The following is a 24,117-nucleotide window of genomic DNA, read 5'->3' on the forward strand; positions in this document are numbered from 1 at the left end:
CTGGTACTGGCAGACTCATCTTCCTCCTCTTCTGATTCAGAGTAGAACTTTTCAGTAGGTTTCTCCTTCTTTGCCTTGCCTAGAATTACAGCCCATTCCTTTGCCTGTAAATAAATTTCAATTTAAGTTTACTTTTGCAACCAGCAATACAAAAGTATGCACACAACACATCGAATAAAAACATTCAGAGCTGTTGCTAAATAAATCATCTGAGCAAGTCAAGAGAAGCTATTAAACTTCTCTTACTTCACACAATTAGGAGAACTAGAAGTTTGGTACATACCCATAAAAGGTGAGAGATGTCTATTAGGTAGTCCAGAAAAAGATTTAGTAAGCTAGATTAAAAGCATCAGTAATGATAAATAAAGTTCTTTGCCAAAAGACCATGAAATCTGAGAGTTTTATTTCTAGATCCAGCTGACTACAACTGGAATGAAGGCTAAATAATCCCACCACCTTAATCATCCTGTTTTTTGCAGAAAATAGATGTGGACACTCAAGGTAGCCACAGACAAATTATATTTCACCTCCATTGCAATTCTCCAAATAAAAGTAATTTTTTACCACCAAGAGAATGTGAAAATGAGGCAGTATTTCCCGCAGACTTTTTTTCTTTCCATATACCACTATGCTACTAGAGAAGCAATGTTAAAATTCAGGACAGGAGAGAAAAACAAACTGGCAGACAATTCTATCAATTATCAACAATGTGATACAGGTCTGCCTCATTGACTGATGTGATCTGGAATAAGACTTAAATTTTGAAATAGGCTCTAACAATGACCTGAAAGGCTAAACAACTCTAGAGACACACTGGCTTCCTCTTTAACACCAAAAGGTGGTTGAAAATGCCAGTATTCTTTTGGATATAAATGACAATTTGCATGGGGATTGCAGCTTAACTCAGCTTTACTCACATATGCTAGTATTAGGGAAACCACAAAATTAATGAAAATGAGATACCCTCCAAAGAAAATATTTGCAAAAACCCCAAAATGGCTGAAGGATTTTCCAGTTTGCTTTGAGGTTTAAATAGTTTGAGGTGGATTTTTTTACTTGAGGTGGATTTTTTTACTATGTTATAGATGGATGTTACACCATTTGTTCAATTTCCTGCAATACTTTTTGGTCTTATGGGTTTGGTCTTATGGATGAAAGCACCTTTGCACATTCCTTCATGCCAACCCTATCATTTATAATCCTCTGCTTGAGCTGATTATCTAAAATACTTTCCATAAAAACTTTCAGAAGTTTGTACAAATATCACTTTTCCTGAAATGTATATAAGAAGGTAAACACATTACAGTACTAAGGAGAAATGCTTTTTCTACCGGATTGCTGTCCACTGGCTTCTGTAAGTCAGACCCATTTTTTAAATTTTCTTGCTCTTTCTGTGTGTAACATCTCATAAACAAATGATTTAATCTATGACTTACTGAGGAAGTTGGCTCATTACCAGGACTGCATGCTTTTCTCTGTATATCTGTTACAATGCCACACCTCCAGGAGCACCATCGGCACACTATATACCAATATACTTACATTTCAGCTACTGCTCAACAGCTTTCACTGGCATTCCAGTAGGATTCTGGTACCCAACACATAAATCACAATTCTGGTACCAAAATATGACTTTCCCTCAGAGTTTACACTGCAGTAACAAAAAGCTATTGCTAGTAGATGACAAGCCCAATGTGTAAACACATATCTAATGCACTAATAGCTGACATTTTCCTATCATAAATTTTCCTAATCCTCTTCAGATTATCTGAAAAGTAAACCCTCATCTCTTCCAAACTCGACACTTCGAAACATACATAATCTAATCCCCTGCAGCTGCTTCTTGTTGTTTGCATTACCTTTTTTCCTTTTTTTTTTTTTTTTTTGTTTGTTTAGCCTTGGATTTTTCACAAACCAACCTCTTCATTTCTGACTTTGGTAGTCCAGCTACACTCAATTAACATACTGCAGCAGAGTGGAGATAAAAGATAGGAAATCAGAAGTGAGATGGAGGTGAAAAAAGCCTACTTACTCCAAAAATGAAGCAAAAGTGGCTACAGTTTATCCACTTCTGTCATTGAAAAGAACTAGCATTAAGCAAGTTTCCAGATGCTTGATTTCTAAGATAAAATAAGCAACAGGACATTCCCACGCATCAAGGGCTTTCAACACAGCCCACAGATAGTATTTAAATACTTGTAGTTTTGGGCTAACACTCTGTATTGATGAGTGCCTTCAGCAAAGTTACTTTCGGTGACGCTGACGTACCGACTCAGCCACGTCGACATTTCGGACAGAGGGGTCAGGTGCCACCTCTGGCCAGTCGGACAGCTCCAGGTACCCAGTGGCTCGGCTGTTCAGTGTGTGAGACAATGTGCCAAGCTGGAAATGATCCCGATCTATTAAAAAAGTGGGGGGAGGGAAGAAACACACAAACACTGTGAGCTCTACCACAAGGAGCAATCTTAATCAGGGCTAAAGGTAATTGCCATTGTATTACCTCAAATGTCATGGAATAAATATAAACTAGGAAGCTCTTCATAGGTCAAAAAACTGATTTCAGTCCATAGATTACAATAATCTCCCCCATAATGGTCAATAAAAAAGCTAATCAGTCAGTGTGTTTAGAGGTGTTGCTCTGAAATGTAGCTTCTCTAAAAATTACTTTACTGTGAATATTAAGAATGACAGCACAGTTAAACAATCCATATACATGTCTTGGCACAAACACATCCAGAATTTTAATAGTTTTTCTTCAAAATGGAGCTCCTTTAAAGCTTCAAAACTAGACCTAAGTAAGTATGAAAACTAAAATGCAAATTGGCACAATAATAGAGTATTTTTAATTTAGACAGCCTGATAGCCTTTTAATTTGAGAAGACAGACAATGAATATTACTTGTAAAACAACAGGCAAAATACAGAGGGAAAATTATTATTTTGGAGAAAAAAATATCTACAGAGATTGAATTTATTTCAAATTCATATAACATTTGAAATACTCACATTAACAATCATCTAATAAAGTCCAGGTAAAATCCTAGAGCTATTTTCCTAAATTGAAGAATAGTTTTCCTCAAAAGACATACCTTCTGTTATTTAAATAAAATTTAAAATCTACATGAATAGAAATAGATCATATTGCCAGGGTTTATCGTTAGAGAAATGCACTGTGCACCTTGCTTGTTGAAAAGCAAGTAAGCAGACTGAGCATCCTTGCATATTAATCTTTTCTATTTGCTAAGTGACACAATTTGTGAGAGTATTTGAAATAGAATAAGCTGCCGCATTCCTTTACACAATGAACATTTACCAAATGATTTTGGCAGTTATACCTTTAAAAGGAGACTCAAGCAATGGGGCAGGTTTCTGTGCCAGAAATATTTTTTTGGCATATTTGCTTAAAGCTCCACTCTTCTCATTCGGAACAATAAGCTGCCTAATAAATCTTGTACGGTCTCTGATGTCGTAGCTTTGATCATACTTGCCGAGATTTAATACATACTGGGTAAGCAATTTTGTCTGTGGAAAAAAACAGGACAAGAACAGAATACAAGTTATTTATGATTATTGATAACTCTGGATAAACATATTTAAAGAGGTAATAAAAATGAATGGTTATGTCAAACAAATGTTGCTCCACAGGGAATATGCATTTCTAAAGCTGCAAATGGAATTCTGCAGCCAAAGCACATGTCCTCTTCTGTACTGGGGAGGTGAATGCTGAGTACTGAGAAGCAGCCATGTGCTAGATTATTAAACTGCTGAAGTGGAAAGAAAGGCATCATTAAAAAAATAATCATATATGGCAAACCCGCTGAAGGGTCTACGTGAGGATAATGAATGTGGAAATACAACTAAAAACATGGCACTCAAAACTTAATCGGAAAAATATGCAGGACATCAAAACATCAGAGGGTATTAGGGGGCTGGCAAACTGCTTCTGCTGAGGTGTGTTTTATGAAGAGATACTGTCCCTGGCATAAGCAGTGTCTGCACTCTGACTGCACTCAGTTACTTTATCCTGAATTATGACCCATTAAAGCAGACACATGAATCACTGAACTGGATTACTGCAAATTATTTGCAGTGCATTTAGCTGTTACTTTTTCATAAAAGCAAGCTGCTGATGCCCTCTAAAAACCAGGATAAAAGACTTCTTCCATTTTTTTTCTTAAAGCTTTCAGTAATATCAGTCATTTATTTATTTATGTAAGAGCAACTTACACTATCACAGGTTTTTACAGCATAATAACAGCTTCCTAATTTGATGTTTGAGAATATTAACTTCTTAAATAATTTTAACAATTCAGATAATTTTTTAAACTAAGAAAATAATATAAGAAAGGAAGAAAACATAGAAAATAAAAATAATGTAGTGTAACCAGAGCAACACTGCTGAATAGACTGGAATCCACTAGATTAATTTGAAACATGTATGCTACTTCCTCTAATACAACCAAACAGGAAAAAGAGCAGAAGGGATATACCATCCTAAGGAAGCAGATTTTGGTACTTCAGCTCAGAACAGATGCATAAGACAGGGTTAATAATGTATAATCATGAGAGATTTATCTGCATTATACAAAGAAACAACCTAGCATATATATATTGTTTATCATGCTATTGCTACGACTATAACACAGGTTCAATCATGTGAGCAGAAAAATATGTCCAAAAAATCAGTTAATTTTTGTACATGCCATTTGCAAAAAAAAAATGGTCAGATTAAAAATTTCCAACTTGAGGATGCAAGTTGAAGTTTTTTTCTGGAGATGTAAAAATGCTTTTTCAGAGTACTGATTAACTCCTGTAAGTGAGATACATAGTAAACAGAAAATGATTCTAATTTAAACCCCATCAATGCAACATATGCAAGCATTTCAAAAATAACCTATGGTACCAGAGATTGGAATAAATAAGTCATTATACATTAGAATAATATAACAGCATAGTTTAAAAAAACTGTCAATGAAATATTTTTTGTTTCTTTTTTCTCTCTGATACCCAAGAATGGCTCTGTGAAAAGGGTTTTTTTTTTTCCTTGAGGTACTGTCTTAGTTCTGGGAAAGGCAAAACTTTCCCATATGTATTTCACAGTTTATTGGCAGCTAATTCTGTATGAGGGTATAAAATTTTAAACAACTGCATCAGACTGAGCCTACATAATCTGCACTCATGCAGGACTTACACTGTTCAATCTAAATGGAATTGGAAGGGAGGGTTCCCAGGTAGCATGCATTAAACTAAATGAGGGATACCTCCTGCAGCCTTTATCATCACTTCTTCACTGTAAAACAAGACAAGACTCCTCACTGTCATGGCAGGAAGCTTAGGAGAATGGATCATAAAACACAATGATCTTAACCTGTGAATTGCTATAGGGATGGGAAAAGTTGAAGGCCTTGTCACAGAGGGCATTTTTTCAGTGAGTGTTGATAGAATTACATAAAGACAAATATGACATATAAAGAATTGATCCTGAAAGACTGCAATTCCTTTAATGGGGTAATTTTCTCCATCATCTTCTCTCTTTTCCTGTTCCCTGTTCTGTCCTCTAAAATATAATTTTCATATTGTTCAATACACATAAATACACAACAAACTTATACACAAGAATGTTCTGTGTCTCCAAGAAGTCTCTTTGCAATTATCATATACACTATAGTTTTCATGGAAACAGAGAGGGAATCTAATTTTTAAAATTTTTCTTATAGTAAAGCAATCAAACAAGTAGAAGCTCTTTTCTACATGGAGGTAGCTGATAGAAACAATTATTTTTAATTAAAAACAAAAAATAAACCAACAAATACATGTAAATTTTTCCAACAAGGTAGTTCTCAAAAGAAGCTGAAAATCATTTCAGCAAGCACACTGATTTGGTGAATCATGACAGATTCTGCAAACCATGACTGCTTCATAGAATAGTGATAAAGTATTCTGATCTATGATTTAAGACACTTATTATCACATGTCGATATTTCCTGATATCTCTACATGCACATTATATAGGATGAATATAATTTCTTTTATCCCCAAACTGTTGAACCCATTATTATTTTTTGTACACTTCGTTTTGGCTAGAAGGGTTAGGTGTAGGTATTTCTAGAATTCAATCATCCTCCAGCAACATTTCTGGAATTTTCTAGTGACAATAATTCTATTTAAGGATTTAATGGCTATCCTATATTAGCAGCAATTAATTTTTTGGTAGATCCCCACTTGAATATTTTACAATACAGGTTTTACCAACAGATGAGGCTCTACAATGAGAGAGAAACAGTTATCTATCCACTCCTATATATCATTAGCTTTCAGTAACTTGATTCTTTGGACACACAAGATAAGGCTATTGTGCTAAACCACGATTGACATATCTATTTACACTCTACAACTACTTGGGACTTTTTCTGGTGGGAGACCTACTGCATTACACTACAGAAGCCTATCAAAAATCAAAATCTCTTTATTCTTTCCGTTACATGCAAGAAGCATCTTAGGCAACTATATGACATATTTCTCTTATATGCGCTATCTAGCACACTCAAGGTTTTATGACTTTAGGTGTTGAAAAAACAAATCAAGTTTATCAAAAAATACAGACAACCAGACGGAAGCCTGTTTTTACTACATACCTATCCAGATATAACTGAACCTGGAACTTCCTTAAATTATAGGGAAGTCTTTGAAAGTCCATGAGGTGATCTCAGGATTTAAAGTATATTTTAAATTTTTTTAAGACATCTTATTTAAAATCCTGTGAATGTGTTCACTGTTTCACCATATACTTCAGGAAACTACAAGCAAATAAAAGAATATACTTAGACAAAATGAGTAAAACAAGCAAATCTTATTTACTCCAGAACTTTGTGCTTTTCTTCAAACAAGACTAAACAGAAGTTAAGTCAAGATGAGTTCAACCTGCCTTTTCCTCACCTGGTGAAAGAGATCTTTCATCCACTTAGTCGGCATTGAGTGTTTTCAATAAAGTGAAATTTTATCTTTGAGGTTTTCACAACTGTGTTAACTTTGGATGAAACTGATGAATTATTCATAAAATTACTATGTCATAGGATATGATATGGAGACAGAAAACACGGGACTGAGGAGAGGTGGACAGACTTACAACTGGTCAATCAAGTCCACAAGATTTGACATCAAATTTTAAAAATGAAACTGAAAAATGGATGGACTTTTTAGGAAGTGAAGTAATTCCAGGAAGTAATTTTAATACTGAGTGAGTAGAGAAGAGTTCCTCCTGGAAATTGATGTAGATATAGGAAAAGTGTTCTCAGTCTCTAATGGGAAACCCATGGTATTCTAGTTTGAATGGAACTTTGAATCAAGCCAAGTCACCAGATATACACTGTCAGAAATTTTATGTGGATACCTTGACCACTTGAGATAATAAGTTATTTTTCCACAACCTAAAACTACAAGAGGAAAACACCCTTTGATGAAATTCAACATTTATGTAGGCATCTCAGAGACAGTTTCTTCTGCTTTATCATCATTACCATGTTTGAATAAAGAGTTTTTTAAAGAGCACTTACAATGATGATTTAAAATGTATTAAGATGTGAAATGCATCAAAGGAATCACAGGAAAAAACGCATCACAGAAATCATCATCTTCTTGTATGCAACGGATTTTTGACCAAATATGATGTGGAAGAATTTATGTGCAAAATTACAAAAACTATATGGAAAATTATTAAATATAATGGGCTAAAAGAAGATAGTTTAGACAGTCAAACCAAATATTTTCTTATCTCAGTCAGCATTTTCTTTAAGATGAGCACTGCCAGAGAGAAGTCACCTTTTATTACTGCCCCATTTTAGACTGTATAAGCAAAGCATTCACTCCAGTCTGAATGCATGGAAAGACACATCATGTCCCACATGCCCTACAAAATAAAGCCTAAGACAGATCACTGCTGTAGTTGCATATAACTATCAAGGAACAAGAAGACATCACAGTTGCAGAGATGCAAAATCCCATGCTGTGGAAACTGTTTTAAAACAAAGAGGTCTAGCAGCCCAGAAAAGTACATATATCAGACAATGTATTTCTTCTACATTTGGAAAAAAATCTTTGATTTTACAATCTTTTACAGCAATAATTGGATTTCCAGTGAAAAATTAGTGTCAAAATGCTACATTCCATAGTCAGTGATGGGATTCACAGTGTTGTCACTTGGAAGAGTGAGGCACCTGGCACCACTCATAGCCATTGTTTTCAGCTGCTTGGAGATCTAATCTTCATGTCTTTTTTATCTGACATTTTTATATTATTTTTACTACTAGTGATATTAAAACTCATCCAAGATAAAAGGAAATAGGAAAAACTAAATCAAACCAACCAACCAACAAAAAAATTTAAAAAAAAGAGAAACTGGTTACTATATTTAAAACAAGCACTGTTGGAAATAGAAAACAAGGCCTATTACTGGAATTTCCTTTTATATATCCTGAACAAAAAAATGGGCAGCTTCTTGTTCAAAATGACAGCATTTTCTCAAAAGCTCTGATTTTGGTTTCAGAAAACATTAAATCACATCATCAAAACCTACTACCTGGTATTGCTAACACAATTTACAGATCTTCTCTATTTATGTGAGGTAAAAATTTCACAATTTCCAAAAGACAAATACAAAAAAGAGCTTATCTTGTCCCTATATTCACATTTATGACCCAGCACACACTTAAAGACTCATGATTAGATTTAGTCTATTGTATTTCTTGAAAACATAAGTTCTGCTTTTCTTCATAGAATAATATGGACTAGGTTTGGTTACTTATATAACAGAAATCATTACTGATCTACGCAGACTGTACAAAACCTGCCATGACTCTAAATACATACAATACTGAGTTTAGGTTTACCTGCTTTGAATTTGTTAAGTAGAGTTTTGCACCCAAATTTAAGATCTGCAACTTTACAAGGTCGTCTTCATTCGTGAAGCTCTTGGCTGTCTTCCTCAGAACATCAGGTGCAATCTTTGGAACCCGTTCACAGTACTCACCGATGAGCCAGAGGATGCTGGCTCTGGCTACTGGAACCTGAGAAAACATTGAGCACTCTAAGTTATAACAGAGTCACAAAGACTGCTTTGCATACTTGTATGTGTCTTTGTTCAATAACAAGTTAAACAAAATACTATTTAAAGACAATTGACATAAAAGTTATGCAGTGTGAAATTAAAAACAGCCACTGTGGAGGACTGAATATTCATAGAAATGTAAGATACTGATTCTGACCCAAAACCCATGCCTTACATGTTGATGATACAGAGGCACACAGAAGTGACATGTTGATATTCACAGTACAAGCTGATGAGATTTGGGAACACAGCCCAAGCCTTCAAGATGTGGTTGTGAATTCCTGTCACCAGGTTATAACACCACATGTAAACAAAATAGAGCTGTTTTTTTTTTTTTTTTACTGTATTCATACAGAAATGGTTTCCAATAATACAGCTTTCCCAAATCCTGCCTATCTAGTTTAGAAGCCTCTTTTTTAGAAGCCTGTTTAGAATGTATTTCTTTATTTCTAGCTTTCCTTCATTTTTATTCAGAATTTTATGACAGTAAGATTTGTATTTTTGCAAACGAGACCAGTTGAACTCAGAATACTGGTGAGACAGAAGTTCAAAATTGCAATTCACAATTTCTGAATGGGATCTACCATCTTAACTGAAACACTGACCAAAAAGTTCACACAGGTCTTACCATTTTGGAGCTGCTTGATAGTATCACTGTCAAATAACTGGCAGTAGCAGCTTTTAGATGAACTCCCTGTCTATGATGCTGAGTTCAGAAGCACAGCAATGCCACAACCAGAGAGAAGGCGAAATGGAAAAGCACAGAGGAAAACGGAAGCTCATGCTACATGCAGTTTAGATAGAAGCAGTTAAGATTTAAATGAAATAATATACACATATTCTTTTAAAAGGTGAGCTAGCCTACAGTACCTGGTGGTCAAGTTAAAAATTGCATCTATGTTACATACATCCCTTGAAAACATTTTTCTCCTTCCTTGAGCAGAAGGAAGAAAGAATGCAATGAGAAAGTTCAGAAGCATGTCTTGTATAGTGTCTACAGACTGTGGTGCTCTAACATTCTCTACAGCCTCTTGTTCAACATTTTCCCTTGACATTTCAAATGCTGAAATGTCAAGGGAAAAGCGTAACTGTTCTAGTCTAGCAAAAACAGACTGTAATTCAGAAAAAAGAAAAATTTCCACAGTTTTCATGAAATTTTATTGCTTTTTCTAAGATCAGAAAAACTCATACCAACATTAGTCATTTTCATTAGTCCTTATACTACACAGTTATCTTTATTAATAAGCTCACACTAATGGCAGGGTGACTTTTGCCTTGGATAAGATTCACAGAATATACATGCTTTAGAAATGCAGCATTGTGGTTCTCAAAGTATTAATTCTTAGTAACTTTCATATATGCTTTAATTGCTGTTCCAGCATGTCTGTTATTAATATATGAATATCTATTTCTCAGAATTACAATGGGAACCTAATATTAAGTATCTTACTCAGTAATCTTGTAACATTTGAAAGTACTACTTATGAAAGTATATTCTAAAAAGGTAAAATGGCCTACTAAGCCTACTAAAGAAATACTAATCATTTTTGCAAGAATTTTTAATGATTAAATGTGCTCCAAAAAGTTTGGAAACAACTCTGAATAAAGTCAACTTGACAATATTTGCCTCTGTACTTGACATAGTTAAAAATATACATGTCAACAAAAATATAAACAGGCATGTCATAGGGAAAACAGAGGACTGCCTCCACTGAAAGAAAAAGCACATAATGGATAAACAGAATAGAGTCCAACAACAACAACAAAAAGTCCTGTAAGAGATAAAGCCAATTCTGATTATGGGGAAGAAATTTAAGATAGAGGTAACATAATATGCTGAGAGTAGTATAACACAGTGATTTAACATATATAGATATAAGTAAATACAGATCAAGATACAGATGAATTATTTAATGTGAGTTGACAAAAAATTAAATAGCCTTGGAATTTACAGTATGAGAGAGATGAACAAGCTACTGAACAACCACTATGTATAAAAACTTTAAACAATCAGAGTATGTTCTTCTGCAAAATGGTAAGACTGATGCCATTACTGTGCACTGATTTCAAAAGGGAAAGAGGTTATTTCTAATGTTCCAAAGGTTACACTGCATTAAGACCTCACACCCAATCTATTATTTTAAATTGGGCTAAAGAATAGTAATTGAGTGGTACATTAGATTTTCCAGTATTGGAGCAGTTCAAGTTGCCTACTGTACAGATAGGTACCTCTAAATAAGAATATATAGGCAACTTCAGATTTCAGTTACGCTAGATTTTTTTTCTAAAATATTTTATTACAGACGTGTTAAAATACTAAAATTCTACAAGAGATCACCAAGTACCATAGTTTGGGCAGCAGCCTATCAGAAACATTCTTTTTCATATTGTTGTCTTTTGATAAAGCAAACAGAGGTCACAGAGCAGACCAATTTCAGTAACAGCATTAATAATGACATGCAAGTATCATTCTTGTATTTTCCTAGTCAAGCACAGGAATACACTTTAAAACCACAATTAAATGTATTTAAATATATTTAAATAGTGTGCATTTAAGCACAGTGTTTTACTCTTCAAGTCTTTTTTCTAGTTTGTAAAATAAATTTATTAAAGTAATAAACTAATTTTACAATGGTAAATAATTAGACTAAACAAAACCTCATTTGAAAAATAGTGACAATGGAAGACAGAAATTTCTTGTGAGAATCTGCCTTTTAACCAGGTGGTTAGCTTACTACATAAATACTGCATATATATTAAACACAATTTTTTTGCCACAAGAATCAATACCAATTAGAGACTTTTTGAATCAAACCCTGAGCAGAAGCCATTTTAATGAAAAGTGTATGTCAAACTGATGAACCCAATGTTTCTGTGTCACTGGATTCATGTGAGGTCAAAATCACACAATATTTTCGGACGTCTTTTCCCTGTTTAAGCCTTCCAGTTCTCAACCATGTAATATCAAGTACATGATCCTACAGCTGTTGTTTCCCGGGTACTCAAAACAGCAAACAAGAAATGAAGCCCCTTCTGGACCTTCACTGCCTTTTCCAGTGTAGCTTAAGTAGGGACCTTGAATTGACAAAAATGCAGGAAATAATACTTTCATTATTCAGCTATGCTCTGCATTATCCTCAAAGGCAAACAGGATTGTAAATTACTTTGCTGATGTTTTATTCCATATGGCCCGAGCAAGTGGTTAAGTGCACTTTTTAAGCCTTTAGTACCAGGAGGCAGTTTCTGTTGCCATTTCAACCCATTACCTGTCTCAAGGAAAATAAATAAATGGTTACAAAAGAAAAACAAAAAACCAGCCAGACACTCCCCCTCAAACCAAGACCCTGGGTACTTACAGCAATTAGAGAAAGATACCGTAAGGACTTTACAGATTGCTCTAAGCAGCGCAATTGAAAAACTATTGAAAGGTAGTTCAGCTCTCAATATATTCACACAAAGCACAAGGGTAAAGTACAACTTAAAATCACCAGTTTTGGTTATTCCCATCTGTCACAAAATGAGAGATACTCAAATTGCAAATGAGGTGGAATTTTCTGCATCCAAGAGAAAATTTGCATGCTAGCAATTTTTTAAAATTTTACTTGGAATCAGAACTGGAAAGAGGGATAAAATGGATTTGAAATATCAGACTGACAGCAAGACAAAAAGGTACACAGGAAAGAATAGGAGCACAAGAGAAGTATTAATTTTTTGTTTTCAAGGACTCATCTATTCTTTGAACCTCTACATGTAAAATTCCTTTAAAATAGAATTTTTACTGGTGACTGCGCCTCTTACACAGTGTATATATTTTTTTTTTAAATTGTATTTTATTCAAGCAGAATATTTACTTCAAGTTCAGTGTCCCTGGACAAAATGTCCCAGTGGCCACATATTCCTCTCAAATTCTAAAAAAACGCATCGATATCAGAGTCAGTAAAAAAATTGTCAAATTATGAGAATTATTTGCTAAATCTTTACTAATACAAAAGTTTAAAAATTATTTATTAAAGTAAGAAGGTAAACGAATGTGGCTAGAATCTGAAGCTTGCAGAACTGAAATACATACAAAGATATGGATATCATAGTTTGTGATACCTTCCCTACCCCACAAGAAAGGAGAACTAAATTAAAGAAAGCAAGCTCCCTGTTCTGTGTAGCCATATCAGGAACAGAACTATGAGCAGTATTTATGTAAGACTAGGAAGTCAAGTTTGTTATCTGTGTGAACAGAGCAGTGTTAAAAACTGTAAATCCACTAGTCTTGTAATAATAATCACAATCCAAACCAGTAAATAAGAACATTTAATTGCATCCATAAGTGACATGATTTTCCTCACATATTAAGCTCTTAAAAATTATGCATCACTGTCTTGTTTTTGCTCTATATTTGGAATGCCTTATCCAATCAAGAAGTATTCCTCCTCATCTCTAGATCAGAAAACCCTTTAGACTTGTTTAATGTTCTTGTTCATATTCTAGAAAGACTAGGAATAAGTCTGTAATGAAAAACAAGAATGTAAGAATTCACCAACTATCAAAAGAAAAAAATCTGCCTTAGTAGTACTGTAAGAGAAAAGTCACACTGGAAGTCAAGATTCCCATCACCCAGATAGTAGTCCTTACTAAATACAATGTACCATAACAAATAATATTTCTAAAAAATGAAAGGCAGAAACAAATTTGGAGACTACTGGCCTTGGAACATTAAGAAGAGAATGCAAAAACATATTCTACACATACTGATGAATTCCCAAGGTATTTCTAAGGAAAAATACATTCTGGAATCATGAACATTTTCAGAGAGTTGTAGAGTTGTTAAGTCAGTGTTCTGCAGAAGTCAAAAGGCAGGCAACACCAGTAAAGTGAGATAAAAAGCACAGAACAAGCAGTATCACTATGTCATTGCATAAAATTTGTCCAGCATATCTGACTACTGGGTACACTTCTGGACACCCTACTTTAAAACCCACACATCAGGAAAAGGCAAAGAGAGGGGAGAATAGTTGATCAGAAACATGGAATATGAGGAGAAATTGGAATTTTTAGATTAGTAGGCATGATGATGTGGACAGTGAGCAGAAGCTTCCAGTAAATGGAAATCCAGAAAATACATTGGATGTGCGCCAGAATGAACTTCTCTTAGCTTTAAAACCCTTTTCCTAAAGCATCAGATTTTGTTGCTGCTGGAGATAAGACTCATAAAACAGGTTTTGAACTGACCCTTCTTTAAATGGCTCCTTCCCATAAGTATATTTTCTAAACTTCTTTATAAACAGTATAAAAGCTGTACACACTAAATTAATTAAGCCTACCTCAGAGTACACACCTAACACAAATGAGCACTACTCCAATCTCTGGCTCACAGTTTTGCAAGTCAATAAATTGCAAAGCATGACAATGTTATTAACACATTGACAGCTAAATGGAAATGTTTATATGATTTTTAAAAATGGAAGTTTAAAGAGATCCAATTATTCTCTTGTTTAATGCCCTCAGGACACCATCAGACATGTACTTCTCCATTACAGCTTTTGAAGGGTGCGAGGAAAGGAGGCTGGAACACAGCTAGATCATTCTGTACTATGCACAGTTTTAAGAATTCAACAAGTATCACACACAAAATAGACCTCATGGATCTTTGCCTGGGCACACCTGGGATAAAAGTTTAAGGTACAAATGAAAACACACAAAAGTAAAGGAACAAAAATAACCACTATTTTCATATATGTAAGAAATAATCTAAGGCCAAACTGAAATGGACCTAGTCTTTATCATAATTTAGCGACAGGGATCTACAAGAGTTAGCATTTTTAGGTGGACTTCCTAGTATTTCTTATAGTTGGTCTTACTATTTTTCATATCTGGTCTTAATATTTAGCTTATTTAATTTATTTTACAAGGCAAAATTGTTATCTTCTATATATTCTATATCCCACCCCTTTCTAAATGGCTTCTGTGGATGAAGAAGATGAGAACAAGAACAAGTAAATTTCAGTAAAGTAAATGACCTGGAAAAAACATTGCTGTGGAAGATATTCAGGCATCTCAACATTGCCAATCACAATCTCAGACTAGCACAAGTGAAATTTATAACAATATCAATGAGAAAAAATCAGGCACAAATTCAAAAGTCTATTCCACTGAGGTTACAACAATTTTGCTTATTTTAGTGGCTGTTTACCATTGACTTAAACTAAATCATGACAGAACAATCAAAGAGCTTCTTTTTTCAGTACAGGCTTTTTGATTTAATAGTATTTAATTGTGTTAACAATTTCCTCTTCATGCTTTCATCTGTGTAACACCTAGTACTAAATTAATTTCGAGTCTAAAAAGCAACAAAGAATTTCTTTGTTTACATTCCCTCATCCTTCAGTTTCCAGTCCATTCAAGCCCACATTTGGCTGCTTTTCCTACATCCAAATGCAAGAGTACCCTAAAAACAGGGGTATACTCCTGTATAGGGATATAGGGTAGGTCCTCTATGTTTCAATCCTAATACTTTACAACAACAGAAGAGACGCCAAGGAAAAAAACCAAAACCAACCAAAATGCCAAAAAGCCCTGTGAAATGTAAGTATGTACACATGTGTGTATGCATGTAAGTACGTATATCATTTGCCAGTGTAATAATGGTCAGGAATCCTTGACAAAATCCAGACAAAATGCAAGGCAATTGTGTTATGTCAACTCACAACCTCTTTTGCCATAGTAAGATCAGTGTACAAGTGCAGATGTCAGGAATTCCAGTAATACTATATTAAGTGTTGACATCTCAAACTAACACCCCTAGTAATTAAATATGCATTCTGAAATGTATACACTTATCCTTTACAGAATTAAGGAGTTAAGGGTTTGGACAAGATGATTTTTACAGTTTCCTCCCAACCCAAATCATTCTGTGAAGGAATACATTCATTTTCAGGCATTTTAAGGGCAGTCAGAAAAATGATACAGCACTCAAATTATGAACTTCTTCAAAATATATTCTTTAATTCAAAGTCTTGAGCATACCAAGAAGGTAAGTGTGTTGAAGTTGTAATTTAAAATGTCATAGAAAGATGTCAAAAAATCACTTTGGAGAACCTACAGCTCCTTGTAGGTCCATGACTACATGAATCCAATTCTTCACCACCACTTTGTTCTTGAATAAAAGCCAGGATTCAGAATCAGATTTTGATTTTTACTTTATTCCAATGACTGCTCTATCCCACAGACTGTTCTCCTACCACTTAACATTTTCTGATATTCTATATAACCTCATACTGTAAAACCTGAGAATGTTAAAGTAGTTTAAGTACAGCATGTCTTCTCTCCATCCTCGTTATTTGACTTAAAAAAGGATTTTCTTTTCCACAAAACTTTGAGTATTTACTTGAAAGTATTAATTGTATAAAATAGCTACAAAACTCTTTTAAGTTTTAAACAGTATATTTAGAGAAGCAACTATTTTCTCTTGTAGAGTATGTGGAAATAAGATGCCAAACTCATTTAAAAATGGCAAAACATTCAAAGTGGCAGAACATTGTTTTTGAAATTGTAATATCCCATCAAAATATTGCACAAATTTTCTGAAAGTACAGGTGATTATTATACATGAGGTATTACTTACTTTGATATGTAATTAGCAACAGTATCTTATTTTGATATGAACAAATCAGTAGAATTTATTTTCTTTATATCGGTTACAAACTGATCATCAGCTCTTAGCACCCAAAGATTTATTTAATTTTTCTGTAAGTATGAACCAAGAATATCACCTTTCTTTTTCTTTTAATACTCCAACCTTTGCTGAATTCGACTATGGAGAAATGAAGGTTCACTGATTTAGAAACTGCTCCATTATCAAAACATGTAATTTTGTGAAAATCAATAAATGTTAAATATGTAATTTTATGAAATTAAACAGTTCTCAACAGAAAAATAATTGTTGACAGATCAAAATCTGACACTTTTGGTTAAGGATATAATAGATAAATGTCATAGCTACACTAGATGTCATAGCTACACTCTAATTTAGGACAGATCGCTAAATGTTTTATCAATTACTGGGCCTGTGAGGAGAATTTGGGAGCTAAGTATTTGCATACCTAAAGGTCAATTAAGTCTAAAGACAGATAATGGGGAATAATTCAAATTTTTATGTTAAATACTACAGAATCTCAAATACCCAGAAGATAAAAATGCAACTTCAAGACACTGCAACACACAGCAGCATGTCTGATACCATGGAAAGGTCATGTAATTTGGGGAAAAAGGTTTGAAATAAAACTTTCAAACTCCTCTCCAGATCATGAAGAAAACTGGTGAATAATCCTTAAGTAAACCCATGATTTTCATTTCAATTTACCCACTCCACATTCTAAACTACTTATTCATCCTGGAGTAATAGTACTAGCAATACTCAGCATTTCCATGGATCTCTTTAAAATTGCTTCCCAGACCTAAGGCACAAATTGGAGCCATCTGATAGCTTCTACTTCCTTTCCACTAAGATCATGAAAAGAAATATTTTATGTTAAAAAAAATATTTTGTATTTCTCTAATATACCTACTTCCATTTACAGCACAAATTCAAAGGAAATAAAAATCTCATTATCAGTTGACAAGGCAAATAAGAGTGTATGAACAAATACTCACTGTAATGTTATCCAAGAGTTTGGCCATATGCTTAATAATTTCACCATGGTGTGCCGGCTGAGTTTGCAGCAGTTTCTTAATGACAACAACACTTTCAGCAACTACAATTTCTGTTTTAGACAAAACAAATCATTAATTTTAAAAGCATTTATGCAAAAGAAAAAGCCATAAATAATTGATTGTAAAAGATGTAAAAGCTTTCTAAATACGCTTTGCAGAACTGAATTATATTGATTTGGTAAGAAAGAGGTAAAACATTCTACTAAGTAATATAAGTTCAGCTTCCTGAATCACGTTACAACCAGCAAAAAGAGGATACAAACATTCTAAACGTAAAATTACCAACCTAGTATATACTGTATGAAACTTCTTTTTAGTGAGGCTGCAATTTGGATTTTTCCCATAAAATTGAGGAACAAGTGTAAAAAAAAATCTAATTTTCATTAAAATTATGCATATTCAAAAGTAATTTGCAGTCTGCAATGAGAATGAAAATGCTTGCATTAAAAGTAACAGCTCATTCATACGCTAGAGAAATATCTAAACGTCTCCTTTGCATTTTTTCTAAATGCAAAGAATGTTTCTGCATATAAACAGTTTCTCTCAGGTCTGTAACCTAATCTCTAGTACATTCAAATGAAGCTTCTAAATAGCAAGCTGTTGTAAGATTCATGCCAAAGTCATGCACTGGAGTGGTTAACTACTGCAACAAGTAACATTCACAGCCTGATCAACTTGTATGAAATGTACAATTTTTGAAGCTAAAAAGACCCCACATGAGCAGAGGCAAGCTTCCATGGAAGAGTAAACTCATGTAAGGAAAGATGAAGAAATCTAACTACCACTTGCTAAACAGAGGTATTCCTGCATTTCTGTCTGAGTTAATCTGACACATGGACCATTCATTCAGCAACCAAGCATGCTCAAGCTTCAATAGAAGAGTATGGGGCAGAGATGTCTAAATTTTGGGGGGTTGTGGGGTTTTCTTGCTGTTGCGGGTTTTTTTTCAGAAGGCAAACTTCCTTATGGAGAAAGGCCTTCCAAGAGCTCTGAGCATATCATTATGTCATTTGCCCCTGAAATGCTTAGATTTTAGCTTGTAGCTTTTTGTGTCATCTTTTATTTGACATGACATCTGTCATTTTTCTAGACTAACTTCTTGAAGCAAGGTTAACATCTCAAGGTCTTGCACAATCCTACAGATCAATTTAATTTACACACTATTTTGCCAGATATTAAAATAGGAAGCCACTTCTTGAAACTTGAAAATTACAATCTGGAATATTTATAGTGGGGAACATTGGAATGGCAACTTTCGTCATTCAGTATTTTGTGAAACACTGAACAGTTAAGAAAAATAAAACTGAACCTAGAAAAATGAGTGCACATGAAGTTATTATTATAAACACTTGCTGACAATCTAAAATTGACTATGATAATATCAACTGCAACAGATGAGATGTCACCATAGTAACTACTTCCATGCTATCTGTGGGAGCAAACTTAAAGAAAATAAACCAGAATTGTAAACAATTTGTTAATCACAATTGTAAACAATTTTGGACTAATATGGTTATTTTACAAAAGTCTAGATACTGGGAAAAAAATACAAACAAAATCAAAATGCATTTGTATCAGAATAATGACTGGCATAGTCATACTCTGCGAGGTTTACTTTGTGCACATAAAGGATACCAAAAATGAGCAGAAATAAAAGAGAAACACTTATGTTCAAAACCGTAATAAGCTCCAGCAAAATACTAGAAGGGGATATAAAACTAGCATTCTGAATGTGCAGTAAGAAAATTTTAAAATATAACTCCTACTAGAATTATCAAAGAGGAAGTCCATACAATGCAATGATAAACGGACACAAGAATTTTGAAACAGTCTAAATCGTATCTAAAGGATGATAAAAAGTAAATTAAATTCTTTAAATAAAGACTGAAAATCACAGAAAATCTGATCAGGAATGCCTTTATCAATAAAGACTACACAGGGTACCAGCAGTTTAAATTTTCAAGTCATAGTAAAAATCTTAGTTTCTTCTAACAATTTTGAAGTGGAATTGATGTGGATTTTGATGTGGAATTGACTAAGTAGGACAATCTCTGAAGACCTTGCAGCCTGACAACTTCTCAAAAACTTAAAATATACTCAAGTCATACACTGTTCCAGTTTGTCAAATAATGATGTATGCAAAAAAATTAACAATGAAGCAGACAGTAAACTGTAGAACTAAATAAAAAACTTCTTCCATAATTGAGAATTTGGCTGCATTATAATAGAACTTTAGGAAATCATCTCAGCATGGAGTATATTACCAGAGAACATTCAAAAAGTGAATTCTGAAATAAAACATTTGAAATCATTACTGTTACATCAAATTTTCTTTCACTTACATTAACCCACATTCGCAGCAACTCAAACACACAAGTGAAGACTAATTTATCCACAGTATATAGTTTGTGTAACCACTTTTTCTAAAAGCAGCAGAACTGCATCAACTGGTTTTGGATAGGATGCCATTTTGGTGGGTGCTCCTTCCCCAAAAACATTCAAGGTCAGGTTAGATGGAATTCCAAGCCACTTGGTCTGTGCAATGTGTCACTACCCATGGCAGGGAGGTTGGACTACATGAAATTTAAAGGTTCCTTCTAACTCAAACCATTCTGTTATTAGGGTTACTAACAATGCTATTAGGGTTAAAAACAATCTAAAAGGCAATCACTATAGCTAATTACCCAGACGACCTAACTTTCTGCTTCTCAGAACTAGCCATAGTTTAAGCTTTTACCTTGTTAACTTTTCCATCCTTTTAACATCAATAACAAATCTCAGAAACCCTATTAAAAGATATAAACTGGATGCTACAAGTTGCTTTTCTTTAATGCCATTCTAACAGTAATTTGAAGATATATGTATTAGTTGCCAGATGTATTAACAGTTCCAGTAATTTTATGAATTGTGATTTCATATAGATTTGCAGGGCAAAAAATGTTTTAGCTATACATTCTACAACCAGGCAACTTTCAACAGAAAATGGAAGTCACCCACCTATGAAAAACCTGCAGGATTTCAACATGCAGTACAGTCAGACAAGAGACTTCCTATAATCCCTATATAATTCCTATAATGTGTCTCTAACATCTAAAATGACTTTTATGGGCCAAACAGTCAGTTGAAACTATTAATCAAATGCCAAATGTCACACTAGAGAAAGAAAGCAACTTTTCTTTCTGTCCTTCCTTCAGCAGATGAGGAAGGAAAATAATTCTCAGCCCTCAACATGGCTTCACAAAACCACTTTCTTCAGGAGTCAGTCAAGTTTAACTTGTGATAATCATTCACTAAGGCAACTCACCACTGAAATTTTCCAGAGTCTGTTGCACTTCTGTAGCTCAAATGTTGTCCTTTTTTCTACCCCACATACCACATCTTTTCTGAGTAAGGAAAACCTGACTTTAAGTCACTTCTAAGCAACCAAAGAAAATTTCAAGAGCAGTTCTTGATATCCTTGTTTCTGGAACAAGGTCCTGCCTCTTATCACCCAAGTTGCAGAATGATTAACCGTAAAGCTCTTGTGCCAGATATAGCCAAGACGTCCTGAGTGTTGGGTGGTATCTACAGTTACAAACACATGGAATCAGAAGGCACTTTTCCCAAAAGCTTGTACCTCAGTATTCTGTTATGGTTTGGTAAAATTAGTACGAGCACCTCTCTTCTGCACTCAAGTGCAGAATTCTTCATAATAAGAAAATAGTACAGAGAAAGCACAGCTGACTCTGCTGTCACAAACCTCAGAACCTGCTGGACCTACCAGCTTGTGCTTCATGCTACACAAAGCAGCAGGACTACTTCTAGGCTTCAAATGACCACAAAAGAAGCAGCAGAGCAAAAAGATTGCTTGCGTGCTTTAACAGTAAAAGTTGGGGGAAAGCAAGACTAACCAAGACTCCTAAAGCTATTCTCATCCATTATGCTAAATCTCTTTTTTATTCCCTTCTATGCCAAAACTCTTACATTCAGTAAGCTGTGACTATCAGTAATTTCCTGCCACCTGGGGAAAGGTACCATGTAAATTATGCCACTCTATTCATTCCTTGAAAGAAGGAATAAAGACACTGCAGCTATGGTAAAGCAATTTGCCAGCTGCCAGTTTTAAAAGATCCTCAATATACCCTTTGCAGTCTTTCAGAACAGTAAGCACAAGAAGATAATTTTTGCTAGACAACTACTTAGAAACAGACATGAAAACTAATCTTGTTGAGACAGACCTTTGTATACACACATGCATATATGTGTGTATATAAATATATATATACATATTGAATTGCTCTGAAGAAAATATTAAGCTGACAATCTATGATAAAAGGAAAAAACTTCTTTCTCTTATCTTGGTTCCTTCTTAGCAAAACAAAAACAAAGCAAGAAAACAGATTGTTAGGTAACAAAATCTGTATTCTGAAGTGACAGTTTTATTATTTCATTTAAAACAGAAGAAATATGGAGATTTGTACATGCTGAAGGAAGCCTACTCGGAGGAAGGTTGCTAGAAGAATCAGGCAAAGCCAAGAACAACCTTTGAAGCTTGTGTTTTTACTACGGTTGTTGCTCAATATAATACAAGAAGGTGCACTATGCAGACATGGCTTTGTAACATAATATGGGAAGATATTTTAAATACAGCTGATAATCAGAAAGGCTTAAACAGAAATAAGATCTGCAGCACTAAGAAATGAAAGTCACACATATTAAAAATACAAAGCTATACACTGAGGCCACGTAAGAATTTCTGATATAAGATGAGGCGGTTGAGAATGACAACTTAGTTCATAAAACAAGTAAGAGAAAGCTCTATGTGTATTAGTGGGTCACTGGCCAAATATGTGCTGCCAAAATGATGTCCTGAATAAAGGCCTTCTTGTGATTGCCATGAAAACTATGTCCAGGAGATATACAGAGGCATTAATGCTGCTTTTCAAAGCCAAGAGCAGTATCAGCCAAGTTCTTTGAACTATTTGAACTACTTCAGGACACTCCACAATTATGCTTTTGCTCCTTCCTCACGTTATTTATTAACACACATTACTGACTTATTATGAAATAAGACTGACATATTCATTGATAACTAATGAGAAAATACAGTATTATTAGGTATTGACTTACTGTGCTGCTATACCCTCTTTGACTTTATCTGCTCCTTGTTGTGTTCCCTAATGCTTTAAAACTTTGTTTCGCTATCCAAAAATAACAGAAGGCTAGAGTACAAAAGGAAGCCAAATTTGGGGCCATTTATCCTAAAACTATTTAATATGTGTTTTCATTTAGGCATTGATGCACTACAAAAAAAATTCCAAGCTTTCAGCACCCTCTACAGGCTAACTGCTTTGATGCAACTTAGCTTGCAACTATTGCTACCTATGATAATCAAAACAGTACACTTTAATAATCACACCATTTTAAGAAAAAGTAGGTAAACATGTAATTGAGGGCCATGATGAATTAATTTCTCTATCAGAAGAGAAAATAACTACTCAGTGAATACCAGAGCCTTTGGAAGTGCAGGATCTTTGTCCAGTTGTCAGCCAAATTCTTACAGAAGTCAACTCCTACTTCTTGATGTGATCTGAAACTTTGTGTTGTTCTAAGAAAACGTTTCATGCTATCAGCTATGCAGAAAACGAAGAGAACTTTAGCTTACCATCCCTGTTGGACAGCAAACAGACGAGGCCGTTGAGGCACGTGTCAGTCACTTCGGTGATGTTAGTAGCGCATCTGCCTATTGCCTGAATCGTAGCTGCAGCAAACTGCTTGTCTTGGCTCTTCACGTAAGTCTAAAGAAATGGGATTTTTGCTAGTCAGTATATAACTCTTGCCAAACAAAGACTTATCATATTATTCTCATGAGGGAAACATACTATATAATAAATTAAACATAGAAAGCTACAATGCACATTACAAGCTATAATTTTTCACCTCCTTGTCACTTGCAGAAGACATTTCTTGCAAGCTTTGTCACCCATGGCCATGAAACCCTCTGATTTCAGGGTAGGGGGCAGTTACCAAAAACGGCAGGGGGCAGTTACCAAAAAACAGCCATTTGTTTGTGTGCAAGGCTGGAGTTGATGAGCTCTCTCTTCAGAGAGGTTTCAGTTAATTTAACTAGGAGCATCTGTGAAACTGTGAATAACCTACCTGCCTGAGAACCAGTACCTTTCACAGAAATCCAGCCAGAGAACTGAAGCAATGCACATAGATGTCACAAGCAAAGAGGAAAGAAAGGACAGACACTGTTTCACAATATAGGCGGAAGATCTTGCTGATACATAAAGATATTGGAGACAATAAACACAATTTCATCACATGATT

The 24,117-nt window shown here is 34.5% G+C and overlaps 1 protein-coding gene across 5 annotated transcripts in view; it reads right to left on the minus strand.

Annotated features, from left to right (window-relative positions):
* Positions 1 to 24,117, minus strand: part of AP3B1 (adaptor related protein complex 3 subunit beta 1) — a 152,124-nt gene that overhangs the window by 65,067 nt on the left and 62,940 nt on the right. For all 5 annotated transcript variants that reach the window (XR_013179791.1, XM_054652874.2, XM_077171253.1 and 2 more), the window contains exons 13-18: positions 23,450 to 23,582; positions 17,746 to 17,855; positions 8,885 to 9,061; positions 3,335 to 3,521; positions 2,269 to 2,399; positions 1 to 104 (exon numbers count right to left, since the gene is read on the minus strand). The exon at positions 1 to 104 is cut by the window's left edge and continues 8 nt beyond it. Coding sequence is in view for 4 of the 5 variants with exons in the window: in XM_054652874.2 (XP_054508849.2) it covers positions 1 to 104; positions 2,269 to 2,399; positions 3,335 to 3,521; positions 8,885 to 9,061; positions 17,746 to 17,855; positions 23,450 to 23,582 (842 nt within the window). In the remaining variant the exon portion in view is untranslated. The remainder of the gene's footprint in view (positions 105 to 2,268; positions 2,400 to 3,334; positions 3,522 to 8,884; positions 9,062 to 17,745; positions 17,856 to 23,449; positions 23,583 to 24,117) is intronic.

The sequence above is a fragment of the Agelaius phoeniceus genome, chromosome Z (genome assembly GCF_051311805.1).
Source record: "Agelaius phoeniceus isolate bAgePho1 chromosome Z, bAgePho1.hap1, whole genome shotgun sequence".
Classification (NCBI taxonomy): domain Eukaryota; kingdom Metazoa; phylum Chordata; class Aves; order Passeriformes; family Icteridae; genus Agelaius; species Agelaius phoeniceus.